The 19,621-nt window shown below is 46.5% G+C and overlaps 2 protein-coding genes across 3 annotated transcripts in view; one reads left to right on the forward strand and one right to left on the reverse strand.

Annotated features, from left to right (window-relative positions):
- Positions 1 to 19,621, reverse strand: part of lipf (lipase, gastric) — a 911,257-nt gene that overhangs the window by 319,956 nt on the left and 571,680 nt on the right. The window lies entirely within an intron of this gene.
- ch25h (cholesterol 25-hydroxylase) lies at positions 9,251 to 10,541 on the forward strand. Its single transcript, XM_078224414.1, has one exon. It carries the CDS (start codon positions 9,251 to 9,253, stop codon positions 10,070 to 10,072), a length of 822 nt encoding a protein of 273 aa, XP_078080540.1. The 3' UTR covers positions 10,073 to 10,541.

Consider the following 19,621-nt stretch of genomic DNA (forward strand, 5'->3'; position numbering starts at 1 on the left):
GGCACTTTATCAAACACCTTGTGCATCACACCAATCACATTATCTTCAAAAACCTTCTGTCTTAGCTCATCCATAAACTCCCATCAAATTAACTAAACTTTCATTTCCTTTAAAAAATCCATGCTGCCTTTCATAGGATCATGAAATCCCTACAGTGCAGAGGCTCATCAAGTCTGAACCAAATTAGCATCCCACACAAGCCCTATCCCCATAACCCCAGATATTTACTCCACTAATTCCCCTAACCTACACATCTGGGGACTCTAAGGGGCAAATTAGCGTGGCCAATCCACCTAACCTGTGTATCTTTGGACTGTGGGAGGAAACCAGAGGAAACCCACACAGGTACGGGAAGAACATGCAAACTCCACATAGTCACCCGAGGCCAGAATTGAACCCAGGTCCCTGGTGCTGTGAGGCGGTGCTAATCACTGTGCCACTCCCTTTCCTTCATTAATCTACATTTGTCCCAAGTGATTGTTCATTTTGTCCTGGATTCTCATTCTTAAAAGTATTTCCCGCCTTGACTGGCTTGTAGTCACACAGAGAATCATAGCATCAGAGAACAGCAATTGGGCAGAAGGAGGCCATTCGGCCCCCATGTCATGCTGGCTCTCTGCAAGAGCAAGTCTGCTTGCCTCGCTCCCCTACCTTTTCCCCGTAACCCTGCAATTATTTTCTCTTCAGTTATTTATCCAATTCTCTTTTGAAAATCATGATTAAATCTGCCTTCACTATCACACAAGGCAGCGCACTCCGTACATAAAGGAAGTATTTCCTCCAGTCACTTTGGGCTATTTTCTATTCCTCTGTAATCAGTGTCCTCCAGTCATAGAATCCCTACAGTGCAGAAGGAGGCCATTCGGCCCATCACGTCTGCACCAACCACAATCCCACCCAAGCCCTATCCCCACAACCCCATGCATTTACCCTAGCTAATCCCCCTGACACAAAGGGGCAATTTAGCATGGCCAATCCACCTCACCAACACATCTTTCGGACTGTGGGAGGAAACTGGAGCATCCAGAGGAAACCCACACAGACACGGGAGCCTTCTGCCAACAGGAATAGCCTCTCCCCAGCCACTCAGTCCAGATCCCCTCAAAGTCAAAACTCAATGAAGAAAGCTGTGCATTTGCCACTTTCAATTTCCTGTTCGCATTCATTTTTGGTTTCACTGATTGAATGATTCATCAAAATGAAATTAAACTACTATATGGCAAAATTCCCCCGGAATGGTGCTTAAATAGACATTACCTCTGTCAATAATATTTGATCAATACTTATCAGTTTAAGTGAGAGAAGCACATTGATTTGGCTGCAATGTTGACCTCCGATGTAAATAATGATGAAACTTCTAACAGCATCAAGTGCCTTTGCACAGCGGCATCTATTTAAAGTGAAAAGACTTGTCAACGTTTCCGACGACATTGGATGACAACTTTCTCTTCACTTGTCGCAACAGAACGATTATTTCAGCAGCGAGGGACAATCCGGATTTTCCACTTTCTTTCCGATGAGTAGAAGGTGTTTTTCATTTCATTCTGCTCTCGCCTTCTCAAAAATATACAGGGGAAAAAAAATGAAAATTAATCACGTGTGTCTAGAAAATTTACCCCTCCCCCTCCACCCCATTCCTATCACCAAGTCTCTTGTAGTCTTGTGAAAACTGTGAAAATCCTCAACCCATCCCCTCAATAACTGTTAAGAGTTTTACACCTTGCTGCTTTTAATCGCTTGTCAGGTATGATTCATTGAATTAAAGGGATCCTGGGGCACAAGTTCTGAATAAAATGAACAAATTACTGCAACAAAAGCAAAGAATGTTGGAATTACTCGGTGGATCTGGAAGAATCTGTGGAACGAGGGGGACAGAATTAAGGAGTGGGATTTACTGTCGAACCCGACGCATGATTCGGGGCAGCGAAAGGGTTGGCCTTTGGCCAACAACGAAACCTTCTGGTCCCGCTGCCGTTAACAGGATTTCCATGAAACCTGAGGCAGAGGGCACGCCGTGGGCAGGACTGGAAATCCCCGCCGGCGTGAATGGTGGGAAAACTCCGGCCAATGTTTCACGTTGATGACTGTTGGAACTGCACAGGGCAGAGATTATGATCTGAAATTTCTGAATTCAAGGTTGAGTCTGGGTGCTGTAGGGGTTCTGACTCCCACTCTAACTTCTCTGTCCTCATCCTGTCACATTGGCCCACATGTGGGAGATGTGGCATCATGGTGTTGCCATTGGGCTAGTAATCCAGAGACCCGGGATAATGTCCTGGGTTTGAATCCCAGCACAGCAAATGGTGAAATTGTGATTCAATAAAAGCCTGGAATTAAAAGTCTAATGATGACCATGAAACCATTGTTGATTGTCATTAACCCCCCCCCCCCCCAAAAAAAAATCTGGTTCATTAATGTCCTTTAGTGAAGGACATCTGCTGTCCTTACCTTGTCTGGCCTGCATGTGACTCCAGACCCACAGCAATGTGGTTGACAGAGAAAGCCATTCAGATCAAGGGGGGCAATTAGTGACACCCACATCCCATGAAAAAAGTTAAAAACTGGAGCTCAATATTGGTCTTCAATGAGACACTTTATTGCCTGTCAGAGCCAACACTGAGATTGTAATTTCTGCTCCAGTGGTGATTTTCTTTTTGACTGACTGGTAGCTGTTGGGGATAATTCTGCTTTTTACATTTCGACCTCTAGATGGGGATATAGTGGCAGAATGGTAATGTCACTGAATTAGCAATCTAGAAAGCCCTGACTCCCCATGGGAGCATGAGTTCAAGTCTTACTATTGCAACTGGAGGAAGTCAACTCATAAAAATTCTGGAATACATAAAGTTAATCTCAGCAATGGTGATTGTGGAAGTGATGTGGAGATGTCGGCGTTGGCCTGGGGTAAACACAGTAAGAAGTCTCACAACACCAGGTTAAAGTCCAACAGGTTTATTTGGTAGCAAAAGCCACTAGCTTTCGGAGCGCTGCCCCTTCGTCAGGTGAGTGGGAGACCTATTCACAAACAGGGCATATAAAGACACAAACTTAATTTACAAAATAATGATTGGAATGCGAGTCTTTACAGGTAATCAAGTCTTAAAGGTACAGACAATGTGAGTGGAGAGAACGTTAAGCACAGGTTAAAGAGATGTGTATTGTCTCCAAACAGGACAGTTAGTGAGATTTTGCAAGCCCAGGCACGTCGTGGAGGTTACAGATGGTGTGACATGAATTCAAGATCCCGGTTGAGGCCGTCCTCATGTGTGCAGAACTTGGCTATCAGTTTCTGCTCAGCGACTCTGCATTGTCGTGTGTCATGAAGGCCGCCTTGGAGAATGCTTACCCGAAGATCAGAAGCCGAATGCCCGTGACCGCTGAAGTGTTCCCCAACAGGAAGAGAACATTTGTAGAATTGTGGAAGTGCCATTGACTGTTGTAAAAATCCATCTGGTTCATGCCCTTTTGTGAAGGAAATCTGCCGTCTTTACCCGGTCTGGCTCACATGTGACTCTGGCCCACATGTGACTCCAGACGGAAATGTAGTTGACTCTTAACTGAAATGTGCCGACAAGCCACTCAGTTCAAGGACAATTAGGGATAGGCAGCAAATGCTGGCCTTGATAGTGATGATGTGGAGATGCCGGCGTTGGACTGGGGTAAACACAGTAAGAAGTTTAACAACACCAGGTTAAAGTCCAACAGGTTTATTTGGTAGCAAAAGCCACACAAGCTTTCGAGGCTCTGAGCCCCTTCTTCAGGTGAGTGGGAATTCTGTTCACAAACAGAACTTATAAGACACAGACTCAATTTACATGAATAATGGTTGGAATGCGAATACTTACAACTAATCCAGTCTTTAAGAAACAAAACAATGGGAGTGGAGAGAGCATCAAGACAGGCTAAAAAGATGTGTATTGTCTCCAGACAAGACAGCCAGTGAAACTCTGCAGGTCCACGCAACTGTGGGAGTTACAAATAGTGTGACATAAATTCTGATTCTAGGATCGCATGATAAAGACTCAGGAGGAAAAAAGCAGAAATATTTATGTGAAATAGTGTGACATAAACCCAATATCCCGGTTTATGTCACACTATTTCACATAAATATTTCTGCTTTTTTCCTCCTGAGTCTTTATCATGCGATCCTAGAATCAGAATTTATGTCACACTATTTGTAACTCCCACAGTTGCGTGGACCTGCAGAGTTTCACTGGCTGTCTTGTCTGGAGACAATACACATCTTTTTAGCCTGTCTTGATGCTCTCTCCACTCCCATTGTTTTGTTTCTTAAAGACTGGATTAGTTGTAAGTATTCGCATTCCAACCATTATTCATGTAAATTGAGTCTGTGTCTTTATAAGTTCTGTTTGTGAACAGAATTCCCACTCACCTGAAGAAGGGGCTCAGAGCCTCGAAAGCTTGTGTGGCTTTTGCTACCAAATAAACCTGTTGGACTTTAACCTGGTGTTGTTAAACTTCTTACTTGATAGTGATGCCCACATCCCACGAAAGAATAAAGAAAATAAAGATGCACCTTTTGCTTGTCATTTTACTTTCTCTCTTTGCCTTGTCTCAATGTCCTTTTTGAGATTTCATTACCTTGCACTTGATCACAGACTTTCACTTTGTTCTACCCGCTCCCATTTTCTTGCTCAAAACCTGTTATATCTCGACGTCCTCTCAGTTCAGGCATGGTCATACACCTGAAATATTGACCGCAACTTTCTGTCATTCTTGCCGGCGGAATTCTCTGGTTCCCGCTGCGGTGGAGGGAGATTTGGCTGAGCACCAAATTCTCTTCTTGCTTGCAGCGGTGTGGCCGGGCGTGAACGGATGGAAAATTCCAGCTATTAACTTTCTTCCTCTTTTGACAGAAGTTGTCAGACTTGTTGAGTATTTCCAGTATTTTCTGTTTTTATTGCAGACCTCTGGCATTTGCAGTGTTTTGCTCAGGCAGATTACTGAATGGGAGGTTTCTTTTTTTTATATTCAGTTAAACATTAAATGAATGCGGCCACATGAAATCTAAACCCTTCAGGCAATCATAGTAAACAGAAAATGGAGGAGACCAATAGACACCCTTGAAGTTGACAGGGAATTTTTCCACAGTTTAGAGTTATCCCACAGTTCAATAATTTGTGATTCCAATAACACTGGACCTTTAACCATATCCATCTAAACTTAAATAGTTAATGATAGGGTAAATGGTTAAATGGTGGCACTGCTCCCTCACAGCGCCAGGGACCTGGGTTCAATTCTGGCCTTAGGTGACTGTGTGGAGTTTGCACATTCTCCCCGTGTCTGCATAGTTTCCTCTCGGTGCTCCAATTTCCTCCCACACTCTAAAGATGTGCAGGTTAGGTGGATTGGCCATGCTAAATTGCCCGTTTAGTGTCCCAAGATGTGCAGATTAGGGAATTAGTGGGGTAAATGTGTGGGTTTATGGGGTAAGGTGAGGGGTGGTCCTGCTCTGTCGGAGGGTCGGTGCAGACCTGAAGGGCCAAATGGCCTCTTTCTGCTCTGCACTATTGGGATTCTATGGTCCTATGATTGCATCAGTATAAAAACACACTTCACTGTCAGAAGAAATAAATTGCATAGAAAGTTACCAAGTGTATAGCAGAAAATTCCTCGCACTTAAAAATACATCAAGCAGCCAAGTCAGCTGACTGCTGATTACGTAGAGCTCTGTGTGAACAAATGTGGCTTTTGCTACCAAATAAACCTGTTGGACTTTAACCTGGTGTTGTTAAACTTCTTACTGTGAACAAATGTGACAGTGGAAACAGAGTCCAAATATAGCTAAAGACGGGTTAGATTTTTTAAATCAAATTGGGATGTGGGCATTGCTGGCATTTATTTCCTGTGTGGAAAGAACAGTGTGTAAGACTTTTCATTGAGAGGATAGTAACCTATCAAAGCCCTCAGATTGTAAACTTGTTCTTGACTGCATATAGTAAAAGCAACTGTGTTGAAGCACCTCAGAGTACAGCAAGATCTATGTCGAAACTGTGAACACCATTGCACTTCTGTATTGACCATGTTGAAATGCTTGTAGTGTTCTCCCTTTTGTACCGAAGCAGCTCAGAGTGCGACATGATCTGTGTAGTGACTGTGAAAACCATTGCATTTTCATGTTATGATCATTTGAAATGTGTTGTAATGTTTCTTTTAGATATTTTCTGAATGAAGTATATTTTTGTCCAAAAGAATGTTTACCCCACCCTGCCCCTAGTTACATGGAACATACAGCACGAGGTCATTTAATCACCATGTCCTTAAGTAGGTGACCTTCTCTGTGACCTGCATGGGGTGAAGGTTGTATTGTCAGATATGGAGCGTCAGGATTGTGACCTCGGGGCGATTGTAGGAACAATGAGATAAAAGCTATCCACGTACTGTATTCGTGTTTTCCTTTGGCATAGATTCACTTCTTTACTGCTATCTTATTTCCCTTTGTGGAGTTTGAATTTCTTTCCTTTTGTTTGTTCCTGGCCTGACCAACTATCAGATGCTCCCAACCCTGAGATTGAATGTTGATTTCTTTTCTTTTGAGGAAAAGATGTCAGAGGGAAGCAGTCTTGACAGGCACGCTGTGGGACTCTGTTCCAACTGCAGATGCTTGAGCATCTGATGAAAACAAGTGTGTATTCAGTGGTAAATCAAATGCCAATTGATTTTACTCCTCACCCCTTTCTGGGACGTTTATTTTTTAATAGCAACATTCTGGGCTTGTCACCAGGTGTTCTGGGACAAATAACTGACTTTCCTTTTAAGGAGAGAGTTTCTATTTATAAAGAGCCTTTCAGGACCTTCCATAACACTTCACAGCCAATCAGTACTTTTGAACAGTTGTCCCTCCTGTAATTCAGACAAAATTGCAGCTAATTTACGCACAGCGTAAAGAGTAGTGAAGTAATTGGCAATCATTTAGATGAGTACATGAAACGCCGCAGTATACAATGCTATGGGCCAAGTGCTGGATAATAGGATTAGAATAGATAGATGCTTGATGGCGGGCGCAGACACGATGGGCCAAAGGGCCTCTTCTTGTGCCACAAAATAACTTTGACAGATAAATGTTGGTCATGAGAATTCGAGATTTCAAGGCAGCATAACATTTACAAATCCCTTTAACGTTTTTTTAAAGTATAGCAGCTCTAAGTTTGCATGCACATCACCTTGGTATTATTGCACAATCCTTCATGATAACATTGGTAAAGTCCCGAGGGCAAGTGCAGCTTTCCTTCGAATTTAAACAGGCGGGGCTTAGTGCTCAAGCAATTACAAAGAAATATTTTTTTAAAGTTTGGTACATTCCTGTCTTTAGATTAAACTCTCAAGTTTGAACTTGCTGCACTGTGGAAAACCCTTAGTGCAAACTTCAAGCATTTAATCTGGGCACCACCAAGTGGTTGGGTTATGTGTTGGCGAATCAGCATTCTAGCATGACCTCTTGTATAATCCTAGAGGTCTACAGCACAGGAAAAGGCCCTTCGGCCCATCTTCAGCAGACTGAGCCCGAAGAGTGCGATCACCTCTCTAATCCTCTAGAGACAGTTAGCATAGTTTAGGATGTTGATTGAGTAACAGTGTGTTTCAAGGCGAAATGCTGCAAGATGCTGGAAACTGTGACATAAACAGAAAATGCTGGAAAGTCTCAGCATCTGTGGAGAGAGAGTAGAGCCAACGTTTTGAAACTGGGTGACCCTTTGTCAGAGCTGAAGAGAAGGAAAATCGGATAAGATTTATATTATGAAGGTGGAGGGCTGTAATTGGACGAAGGGAATGTAAATGGTGACGATTAAGGCTGAGATTGGACACAAAGTGGACAGCGAGATTTCTGAAGTGGAAAAATAAAAATAATAAAAACTGATAAAAATGAATGAAATGAAAAGAAGAAATGAAATAAAATAAATGGAAATGGAATAAAATAAAACAGTAACAGTGTGTTGTGATGGTTGGGTGTGTGTGTGTGAGGTGTTGGGGGGGGAGGGGTGGTAGAGTTTGAATTCTGCCTGTCTGACTTGGTGCCCAATGTCCCATGTAGATTCGGAACACACGCTCCAGTTCTGAAACAGAAAACTTTTCAGATCCTCAAACATTCCAGCAATCCAGGCAGAGAAACGTAATGAAAGGGAAACCGAATATGGGGCACGGGGGGGGGGGGGGGGGTTGAGAAAAACAAAAGTGGCGTTTAAGAAACAATCCTGCAATAATATATATATATATCACTGTGCTGTGATAAAGATAGCGTTTAAGAAATAATCCTCACTGCAAAAGACAAAAGTGACGATTAGAAATAATCCTCACTGGATATAACTTTGCTACAATAAAGACAAAAGTGGTGTTTATGAAAGAATCCTTCCTGGATTACACTGTGCTGTAATAAATAGCCGTTTTCCTTTTCTAATTGTGGAGCCTTGCCTAAGTTCTTTTTCCTTGTTGCCGCCGGGCAGCGGAGGTCCCCAGTCGAGGTCCCTCTACGGAGGGATCTCCCCCAATTATCTCGGGGACCTGGGGTGGAGGGTGCTGCACGCAGCAGTGCCGTGCAACCGTAGGTTTTTCCGGTACACGGGCTCCCGAGATTGCCCATTCTGTGGCCTCGTGGAGTCCGTGGACCATGTCTACGTTCTGTGTTTTAGGCTGCACACCCTTTTTGGTTTCCTCAAACACCTTTTACTGATGTCTCGTTTGCACTTCAGTCCCACGCTCCTGATCTACGGGCACCTGGTGCGGAGAGGGGTGGGTCGGGATGCCGACCTCCTCGTGAACCTGCTCCTGGGCCTGGCGAGACGCGCCATCAATAGGTCCAGGCAGCGGGCGATCGACGGGGCCGTCCATCCCGACTGTCTGCCCCTCTACCGCGGCTACATTCGCGGCCAGGTGTCTCTGGAGAGGGAGCATGCGGTGTCCACGGGCGCGGTTGACGCCTTCCGCGACCGCTGGGCGCCGCAGGGGCTGGGGTGTATTATCGACCCCGATAATCACCTTTTGGTTTGACGTTTTAAGTTTCCTTTCGACTTTGTTTTTGGTTCGGGCTGTTCCCCCCTTCCTTTTGGGGAGCTGCCCCTTTTACTTTGTCCCTAAGTTCATTTGAGTTCGTTTACTTGATTGGTATCAAAAGAAATGACTAAGTTCTTTTCCGATGTGCACGTAGAAAGTGGGGCGTGTCCTGCAGGCTGAGGTTGTATAAATAGAGGAGCTGTTACCGACTCACACACATATCATGCACAGGGTGCATAGGATGAACTACAGTGTGACCGGGAGCGCTGCTGCACACTCGCCGCTGGAGGCTGCCCCCTGCTTACAACCCGCCTGGGAGCTGCTGCGGAGCCGCCAGGATTGGCTGCGCTCCCCCCTCTTCCCGGTCTCCTTCTCCCTGGGAGTCTACCTGCTCTTCTGCCTGCCCTACGTGGCCCTGGACCTGCTGGCGGCCAGGCTGCCCTGCCTGAGGAGGTACAAGATCCAGGCTCAGAACCAACCCAACCTGAAGGTGATGGCTGCCTGCGTGGGGAGGACCCTGTACAACCACCTGCTCTACATCTTCCCCTTGTCGCTGGCTCACTGGTACTGGCGGCCGGTGCTGCTGCCAGCCTCGGCCCCCGGGCTGGGCCGCCTGCTGCTGGACATCATCGCCTGCCTGCTGCTCTTCGACTTCCAGTACTTCGTGTGGCACCTGCTGCACCACCGGGTGCCCTGGCTGTACCGCACCTTCCACAAGGTCCACCACAAGTACACGGCCACCTTTGCCCTGACCACCGAGCACTCGGGGGCCTGGGAGACCCTCTCGCTGGGCTTCTTCGCCGCTGTCAATCCGGTCATCCTGCGCTGCCACCCACTCACCGAGCTCTCCTTCTTCGTCTGCAACATCTGGCTCTCGGTGGAGGACCACTCGGGCTACGACTTTCCCTGGTCCACCCACAGGCTAGTGCCTTTCGGCCTCTACGGGGGAGCCCCTCACCACGACCTGCACCACATGAAGTTTAAGACCAACTATGCCCCTTACTTTACTCACTGGGACAAGCTTCTGGGCACCTGCAGTACACGACACAGCAAGTCCCAGTGATGTGACTGCACCTTCTGTTGCTGAGGAAAGGACCAAAGACAATAATTTATTTATTACTGACTTTTGGACTGCGTTGAGAATTCTGGAATTAAGAATCTACCGATGACCATGAAACCATTGTCGGAAAACCCATCTGCTTCACTAATGTCCTTCAGGGAAGGAAATCTGGGACCTGACCTGGTCTGGTCGACATGTGACTCCAGAGCCACAGCAATGTGGTTGACTCTCAACTGCCCTCCAAGGGCAACTAGGGATGGGCAATAAATGCTGGTCAGCCAGTGATGCCCATGTCCTATGAATGAATAAAAAACTTGGGTTCTGCTGGCCAGTGATCGCTACTTGTAATGAACTTCTACTGTGTCGAGTTTGTTTTATGCACTGCACTTTACTGATGAGATTTTCTTTATTTTTGTTAAAACTGTTATTTTGTTACTATTATTGCCTGTTGATGTCTCCAAATAATATATGGCAGCTGAATTTTATACATTTAATATATTTGAATAAACATGGTTTGAATATAATTGCATTGGTGTGGTGTTTGAAGGTGAAGGTCCGTTGCTTCCAGGTACCCACATTCTGTTTTCCATTGGGGAACGTTTTAATCCGGGGACAGTTCCCACCACCTAGGGGCAGGCAGTAGCGTAATCGTGTTGTCATACGGAGCAATTTGTATTCAATAAAAGTCTAATAATCACCATTGCCAATTATCAAAACCCTTCTGGTTCACTAATGACCTTCAGGAAAGGAAATCTGCTGCTGTTACATGGTCTGGCCTACGTGTGACTCCAGATCAGGGCAGCATGGTGGCATAGTGGTTAGCACTGCCACTTCACAGCTCTAGGGACCCAGGTTCAATTCTGGCTTTGGGTGACTGTATGGAGTTTGCATGTTCTCCCTGTGTCTGTGTGGGTTTCTTCCAGGCGCTCTGGTTTCCTCCCACAGTCCAAAGATGTGCGGTTAGGTGGATTGGCCATGATAAATTGCCCCTTAGTGTCAGGGGGATTAGCTGGGTAAATGCATGAGGTTACAGGGATAGGGCCTGGGTGGGATTGTTGTCAGTGCAGGCTCGATGGGCTGAACAGCCTCCTTCTGCACTACAGGGATTCTGTGATTCAATGTGGTTAAGTGCCCTCTGAAATGGCCAAGCAAGCCACTCAGTTCAAGGCAGTAACTACTGACCCAGCCAGTGACACTCACACCCACAAAAGGATTTTTCAAAAAATGTAGTGTCCACGTTTAAAATGGACAGTTGTTTATATCAGCTTTACATCAATTTTATGTTGAGTGTTATGGCATCTAATGCACTCTGTTTCACAAAAGCAGCTACCCCAGAGACAGTATATATTTACATCATTGCCAAGCATAGCATAGAGAAACTCAGCAAATTAAACAGAAGTTAAGAGAAAGTACAGAGCGTATATGTTTATTTATTAGTGTCATAAGTAGGCTTACATTAACACTGCAATGAAGTTACTGTGAAAATCCCCTAGTCGTCACACTCCGGAGCCTGTTTGGGTACACTGAGGGAGAATTTAGCATAGCCAATGCACCTGACCAGCACGTCTTTCGGACTGTGGGAGGAAGCCGGAGCACCCGGAGTAAACCCACGCAGACACGGGGTGAACGTGCAAACTCCACACAGACAGTGACCCAAGCCGGGAATCGAACCCGGGTCCCTGGCACTGTGAGGCAGCAGTGCTAACCACTGTATGTGTGTTGGATGAAAAATCCTGACTGACTCATAATATCTGCCAATATTTCCAGTGAGTTGCACAGATGTGCATGGATTCATATAACAGGGAATGTGTCACAGAGTGAACAAACAGGCTTTGTACAGGCAAATGTTTGCCTCCGCATAGCCATGTGTCCAACATGTGGCCCGAGGACTGTCCCTGGGCCAGTTTTCAAAATACCAGTAAAATTGGGACGTTTGAATGGAAGAATCGGAATGCAACTGCTCCTTCAATCACAGGCCAGTTCTTCCCCCATGTTTTCTGCTCAAAGGCTCACCTGCAGCAAGTGTGGGAGAAAAACAATCTTGTGATTGGATTGGAGGAGCAGCGAAGACCAGCGGCGGTGAGCTCACACTGGAGATCTGAGGAGCAGAGTTCAGGGAGCTGAGTGCCAGGGAGACAAGGAGTGGGGCTGGAGAGGTAAGGAGCAGGGTCCGGGGAGCAGAGAGCCAGGGGGATGGATGGGGCCAGGGAGACAAGGAGTGGGGCTGGAGAGGTAAGGAGCAGGGTCCGGGGAGCAGAGAGCCAGGGAGATGGATGGGGCCAGGGAGACAAGGAGTGGGGCTGGAGAGGTAAGGAGCAGGGTCCGGGGAGCAGAGAGCCAGGGAGATGGATGGGGCCAGGGAGACAAGGAGTGGGGCTGGAGAGGTAAGGAGCAGGGTCCGGGGAGCAGAGAGCCAGGGGGATGGATGGGGCCAGGGAGACAAGGAGTGGGGCTGGAGAGGTAAGGAGCAGGGTCCGGGGAGCAGAGAGCCAGGGAGATGGATGGGTCCAGGGAGACAAGGAGTGGGGCTGGAGAGGTAAGGAGCAGGGTCCGGGGAGCAGAGAGCCAGGGAGATGGATGGGGCCAGGGAGACAAGGAGTGGGGCTGGAGAGGTAAGGAGCAGGGTCCAGGGAGCAGAGAGCCAGGGGGATGGATGGGGCCAGGGAGACAAGGAGTGGGGCTGGAGAGGTAAGGAGTAGGGTCCGGGGAGCAGAGAGCCAGGGAGATGGATGGGGCCAGGGAGACAAGGAGTGGGGCTGGAGAGGTAAGGAGCAGGGTCCGGGGAGCAGAGAGCCAGGGGGATGGATGGGGCCAGGGAGACAAGGAGTGGGGCCCAGGAGAGGTGCTGGGGAGTGGGGTTCAGGAGAGGTGCTGGGAGCACAGGTCACAGGGAGCACAAGAGCCATGGAGCAGGGCCTGGGCATCCAAAGCAGAAAACAAGGCAACAGGAGTGGGACCCACCGGCATCTGAGTGAGTGAGTGATTGGAGACTATGAGAGAGAAGATGTGAGAGACAGAGTGTGTGTGTGGGGGGAGAGAAAGAAAGTGAAAGTGTGTGGGGAGGGGGGGGGGGGGGGAAGAGTGTGTGAGTGGGAGGGAGAGATGCAGTGTAGTGGGGGGGAGAGAGAAACAGTGTGAGGGCAGAGAGAGACAGACAGTGTGAGAGGGAGAGAGAGTGTGTGGAGGTTAGAGAGAGTGAGAGCAGGGTGGAGAGTTTGAGGGTGGAGAGCATGAGAGGGGGTGAGAGAAATTGTGAGGGGGGGGGCTGATGAGTGAGGTTTGGGGTGAGAGGACTGTGAGAGGGTGCAGAGAGAGTAAGAGACTGTGAGAAGGGGCTGAGGGAGTTTGGAGGGTTAGAGACTGTGAGAGGGGGCGGAGAGAGTGGTGAGTAAGAGACTGGGAGAGGGGGCAGAGAGAGTGGCGAGTAAGAGACTGGGAGAGGGGACGGAGAGAGTGGTGAGTAAGAGACTGGGAGAGAGGGCTGAGGGAGTTTGGAGGGTGAGAGATTGTGGAGGTTGGTGGTGAGAGAGTGTGTGAAGGTGAGAGTACGAGGGCCAAATGTGTCCATAAGTCTGGCTCACTCCCAGTATCAGGGTGGCACGGTGCACAGTGGTTCGTACTGCTGTCTCACAGCGCCAGGAACCCGGGTTCAATTCCTGGCTTTAGATCACTGTCTGTGTGGAGTTTGCATGTTCTCCCCGTGTCAGCGTGGGTTCCGTCCGGGTGCTCCGGTTTCCTCCCACAGTCTGAAAGACATGCAGGATAGGTGCATTGACCTGAACAGGCGCCAAAGTGTGGTGACTGGAGGAATTTTGCAGTAACTTCGTTGCAGTGTTAATGTAAGCCTTACTTGTGACTAATAAATAACTTTATTTTTACTTTAGAGTTTTCATTCACCCTTACCCACACACACACCACCATCCATTCTCACAGAGGCTGGGGGTGACTAAGTGAACAGCCTGAGCCTGGGAGGGAGCCAGAAACACTCATTCTCCTTTCTAACTCTAATACTCCTTTTTATTTATTATTCATTGCTTCTTCATGCAGAAGTGATTGCAGAGCCTCTGGCTCTGATCTTCAGGTCGTCGTTGGCCTCTGGTATAGTACCAGAAGATTGGAGGTTAGCGAATGTTGTCCCATTGTTTAAGAAGGGGAACAGAGACTTCCCCGGGAATTATAGACCGGTGAGTCTCACTTCTGTTGTCGGCAAGATGTTGGAAAAAATTATAAGGGATAGGATTTATAGTTATTTGGAGAGTAATGAATTGATAGGTGATAGTCAGCATGGTTTTGTGGCAGGTAGGTCGTGCCTTACTAACCTTATTGAGTTTTTTGAGAAAGTGACCAAGGAGGTGGATGGGGGCAAGGCAGTGGACGTGGTATATATGGATTTTAGTAAGGCGTTTGATAAGGTTCACCATGGTAGGCTTCTGCAGAAAATGCAGATGTATGGGATTGGGGGTGATCTAGGAAATTGGATCAGGAATTGGCTAGCGGATAGGAAACAGAGGGTGGTGGTTGATAGTAAATATTCATCATGGAGTGCGGTTACAAGTGGTGTACCTCAGGGATCTGTTTTGGGGCCACTGCTGTTTGTAATATTTATTAATGATCTGGATGAGGGTATAGTTGGGTGGATTAGCAAATTTGCTGATGACACCAAAGTCGGTGGTGTGGTAGACAGTGAGGAAGGGTGTCGTAGTTTGCAGGAAGACTTAGACAGGTTGCAAAGTTGGGCCGAGAGGTGGCGGATGGAGTTTAATGCGGAGAAGTGTGAGGTAATTCACTTTGGTAGGAATAACAGATGTGTTGAGTATAGGGCTAACGGGAGGACTTTGAATAGTGTGGAGGAGCAGAGGGATCTAGGTGTATGTGTGCATAGATCCCTGAAAGTTGGGAATCAAGTAGATAAGGTTGTTAAGAAGGCATATGGTGTCTTGGCGTTTATTGGTAGGGGGATTGAATTTAGGAGTCGTAGCGTTATGTTGCAACTGTACACAACTCTGGTGCGGCCGCACTTGGAGTACTGTGTGCAGTTCTGGTCCCCACATTACAGGAAGGATGTGGAGGCTTTGGAGAGGGTGCAGAGGAGGTTTACCAGGATGTTGCCTGGTATGGAGGGGAGATCCTATGAGGAGAGGCTGAGGGATTTGGGATTGTTTTCGCTGGAAAGGCGGCGGCTAAGAGGGGATCTTATTGAAACATATAAGATGATTAGAGGTTTAGATAGGGTGGATAGTGATAGCCTTTTTCCTCTGATGGAGAAATCCAGCACGAGGGGGCATGGCTTTAAATTGAGGGGGGGTAGTTATAGAACCGATGTCAGGGGTAGGTTCTTTACCCAGAGGGTGGTGAGGGATTGGAATGCCCTGCCAGCATCAGTAGTAAATGCGCCTAGTTTGGGGGCGTTTAAGAGATCCGTAGATAGGTTCATGGACGAAAAGAAATTGGTTTAGGTTGGAGGGTCACAGTTTTTTTTTTAACTGGTCGGTGCAACATCGTGGGCCGAAGGGCCTGTTCTGCGCTGTAATGTTCTATGTTCTATGTTCTATGAAAGCTGTTCGTTTCCAAACCTCAATTTTTATCTTAATTCAGAATTAATGTTGTGCCAAACTTTATCTTTCTGAAATTTGCTCATCGGTCCTTTGAGTGAGAAAAATTTTCAAGTGTGCCCCCACCTCGCCCCCCCTCCCTCCCTACACTCTCCCTCCTGCCACCCCCCCCGCTCGCCCACCACCCCTCCCCCCCCCACCCCCACCGCACTCTTTCCAGGAAAGATAACCAGAAAATGAATAGCGACAGTGTGTGTTTACAAGCATCAACATTTGAACTATTTTTTCAAGATTTCTTAAATCATAAAATCATAGAATCCTACAGTGCAGAAGGAGGCCATTCAGCCCATCAAGTCTGCACCGACCACAATCCCACCCAAGCCCTATCCCGATAACCCCATGAACTTAATTCATGTGGTATCTCTTCCCCAGCACACACTCTCGAACAATTTATACTTTAACAAAACCATGTGCACTAAATTCCCCCAGTTGTTCCTGGGGGAATTTAAATGAAAAATGCATTTTGCATTTACTTATGTGTGAATCATCTCGTGACAACGCAATTAACTTTAGTGAGTATTTGTGGTGGTGCATTCCCTTGTAAGGAATGTGGTCTTCTGAAGAAACATCCTTGTTAATGTCCCCTGAATAAGTGTCCTCATAAATGTTCTCTGAGGAATTATCCTCATAAATGTTCTCTGAGGAATTATCCTCATGAATGTTCTCTGACACTTGCTGTACACATACCACCTGTGATGCACTATCAATCAAGCAAAGACTAGTTTGTATGCAAGAACAAATAGGCTTTTATTCACAAAAGACTTGGAGCACACCCATGCTGATGAGCTGGTCTGGCGACTGAGGCAGGGGGGTTGAGAGCAGTCACCTTTATACCTGGACCAGGGCGGGGAGGAGTCTCAGGCAGGGCCGGCAGGGGCATGCCCAGGCATGTCACACACACACACACAGGCAATAAGCTTAACAGTGGTTTACCACAACCTGCGAAGATAAAGAAAGGTGTCATGATTTCTCCACTCGATCCCTCCTGCCTGTTATCATAGTCAGCCTTTCCATGGCTCAGCCATCGATGAAATGAACTCAGCAAGCATGGTTCAGAGATGCTTGCATTTCTGTCTCTGCGAGCTCCCCATCTTTCACTTAGAGATGTGTCACTTATCCCCAGACCCTCTTTATCTGCTTCAGATAGCTAGACTATTTGCAGTCCCTTTGCCTTGTATTTTACGCGTTCCTTTCCCACAAGAATTGTGACCACAGACCTGCGAGTGTGAAGGTGAGAAATTCATCCACTTGATGCAGAGGATTTGACTGAGGCAGAACGATCAGATTGCACTGAGGAGAGTGGCAACAATAAATAATTGGGGAAGGTGATGGTGTGGATAGACAGTGAAGCTGAGGAGTGATGTGCAGAGTACATAGCTAGACAGAGTGAAGGAGCAATTTAAATCACAGGATGTAGGTGAATCAGCAAGTGTACAGTTTAATTACAGCTGAGATCATACTACACAACTGTGCATTATGTGTAGTTTAGTGATGCAAAACCTGGAATTCCAAATTAACTGCATTATTACAGTTATAATCACAGATTCTGACCTGTTCACTACTTGATTCCAGTCATCCAAACCCACCCCATTCTTTAGGGTTTGTCTTTCAAATATATAATAAGAAGTTTAACAACACCAGGTTAAAGTCCAACAGGTTTATTTGGTAGCAAAAGCCACATCTTGACACTGACCATCATGATGCTTATTGCCTGTGTGTGTGTGTGACATGCCTGGGCATGCCCCTGCCGGCCCTGCCTGAGACTCCTCCCCGCCCTGGTCCAGGTATAAAGGTGACTGCTCTCAACCCCCCTGCCTCAGTCGCCAGACCAGCTCATCAGCATGGGTGTGCTCCAAGTCTTTTGTGAATAAAAGCCTATTTGTTCTTGCATACAAACTAGTCTTTGCTTGATTGATAGTGCATCACAGGTGGTATGTGTACAGCAAGTGTCAGAGAACATTCATGAGGATAATTCCTCAGAGAACATTTATGAGGATAATTCCTCAGTTAGTCAATCCTCCATTCATGGAAATATATCACTCCAACACCATGCACTCTTACCGTCTGCAGTAACCTTTTATGTACCACCCCAGTGAATGTCTTTTGAAAATCCAAATGCGCTACATCTACTTGTTCCCCTTTACCCATCTTCCTTTTAAAATCCTAAAAGAGCTCAGATAAATTTGTCAAACATGATTCCATAAAACCATAGAATCCCTACAGTGCAGAAGGAGGCCATTTCGACCATCAAGTCTGCACCAACAACAACCCCACCCAGGCCCTATCACCAAAACCCCAAATATTTACTGCACTAATCCCTCTCACCTATGCATCCCAGGACACTAAGGTACACATAGCCAATCAACCTAACCTGCATAGCTTTGGACTGTGAGAAGAAACTAGGGTGCCCGGAGGAAAACCATGCGGACATAGGGAGAATGTGCAAACTCCCTACAGACAGTGACCCAAGCTGGAAATCGAACCCAGGTCCCTGGTGCTGTGAGGCAGCAGTGCTAATCATTGTGCCACCATGCCACCCATGTTGACTGCCAGATTGTATTATGGTTTTATAAATGTCTTGCTATTGTCTCTGTAATAATAATATATTCTAGCATTTACCCAGTGAAAGATGTTAGACTAACTGGCCTATAATTTCTTGCTTTCTGTCTCCCTCCCTCCTTGAATATTAGTTTTCCAATTCACTGGCACCTTTCCAGAATCTATAGAAGCTTGGAAGATTACAACCACTCCAAGCACCATTTTTGCAGCCACTTCCTTGAATATATTAATGATTTAGATGAGAATATAGGAGAGATGGTTAGTAAGTTTGCAGATGGCACCAAGATTGTTGGCATAGTGGACAGTGAAGAAAGTTATCTCTGTTTGCAACGGGATCTTGATCAATTGATCCAGTGGGCTGACGAATGGCAGATGGAGTTTAATTTAGATAAATGCGAGGTGATGCATTTTGGTAGATTGAACCAGGGCAGGACTTACTCAGTTAATGGTAGGACACTGGGGAGAGTTACAGAACAAAGAGATCTAGGGGTACATGTTCATAGCTCCTTGAAATTGGAGTCACAGGTGGACAGAGTGATGAAGAAGACATTCAGCATGCTTGGTTTCATTGGTCAGAACATTGAATACAGGAGTTGGGACATCTTGTTGAAGTTGTACAAGACATTGGTAAGGCCGCACTTGGAACACTGTGTACAGTCCTGGTCACCCTATTATAGAAAGGATATTATTAAACTAGAAGGAATGCAGAAACATTTTACTAGGATGCTACTGGGACTTGATGGTTTGAGTTATAAGGTGAGGCTGGATAGACTGGGACTTTTTTCTTTGGAGCATAGAAGGCTGAGGGGTGATCTTATAGAGGTCTATAAAATAATGAGGGGCACAGATTAGCTAGATAGTCAATATCTTTTCCCAAAGGTAGGGGAGTCTAAAACTAGAGGACATAGGTTTAAGGTGAGAGGGGAGAGATATAAAAGTGTCCAGAGGGGCAATTTTTTCACACAGAGGGTGGTGAGTGTCTGGAACAAGCTGCCAGAGGTAGTAGTAGAGGCGGGTACAATTTTGTCTGTTAAAAAGCATTTAGATAGTTATATGGGTAAGGTGGGTATAGAGGGATATGGGCCAAATGCGGGCAATTGGGACTAGCTTCGGGGTTTAGAAAAAAGGGCGGCATGGATAAGTTGGGCCGAAGGGCCTGTTTCCATGTTGTAAACCTCTATGCCTCTAAGAGCCTAGGATGCAGACCATCAGGTCCAGGGTCCTTGTCAACCTTCAGTCCCACTAGTTTCCCATGTCATTTCTGCTTAGATGTCATGTTGAGGTTTGGATGTGGTTCCATTGTGATGTCCTGCATACACAAATATTCTAATAACTGCTAGGATACAGGCAGAGATATGGAAAATGGCCGCGTGGGTTATTT

This window comes from Mustelus asterias, chromosome 11 (genome assembly GCF_964213995.1).
Source record: "Mustelus asterias chromosome 11, sMusAst1.hap1.1, whole genome shotgun sequence".
Classification (NCBI taxonomy): Eukaryota; Metazoa; Chordata; class Chondrichthyes; order Carcharhiniformes; family Triakidae; genus Mustelus; species Mustelus asterias.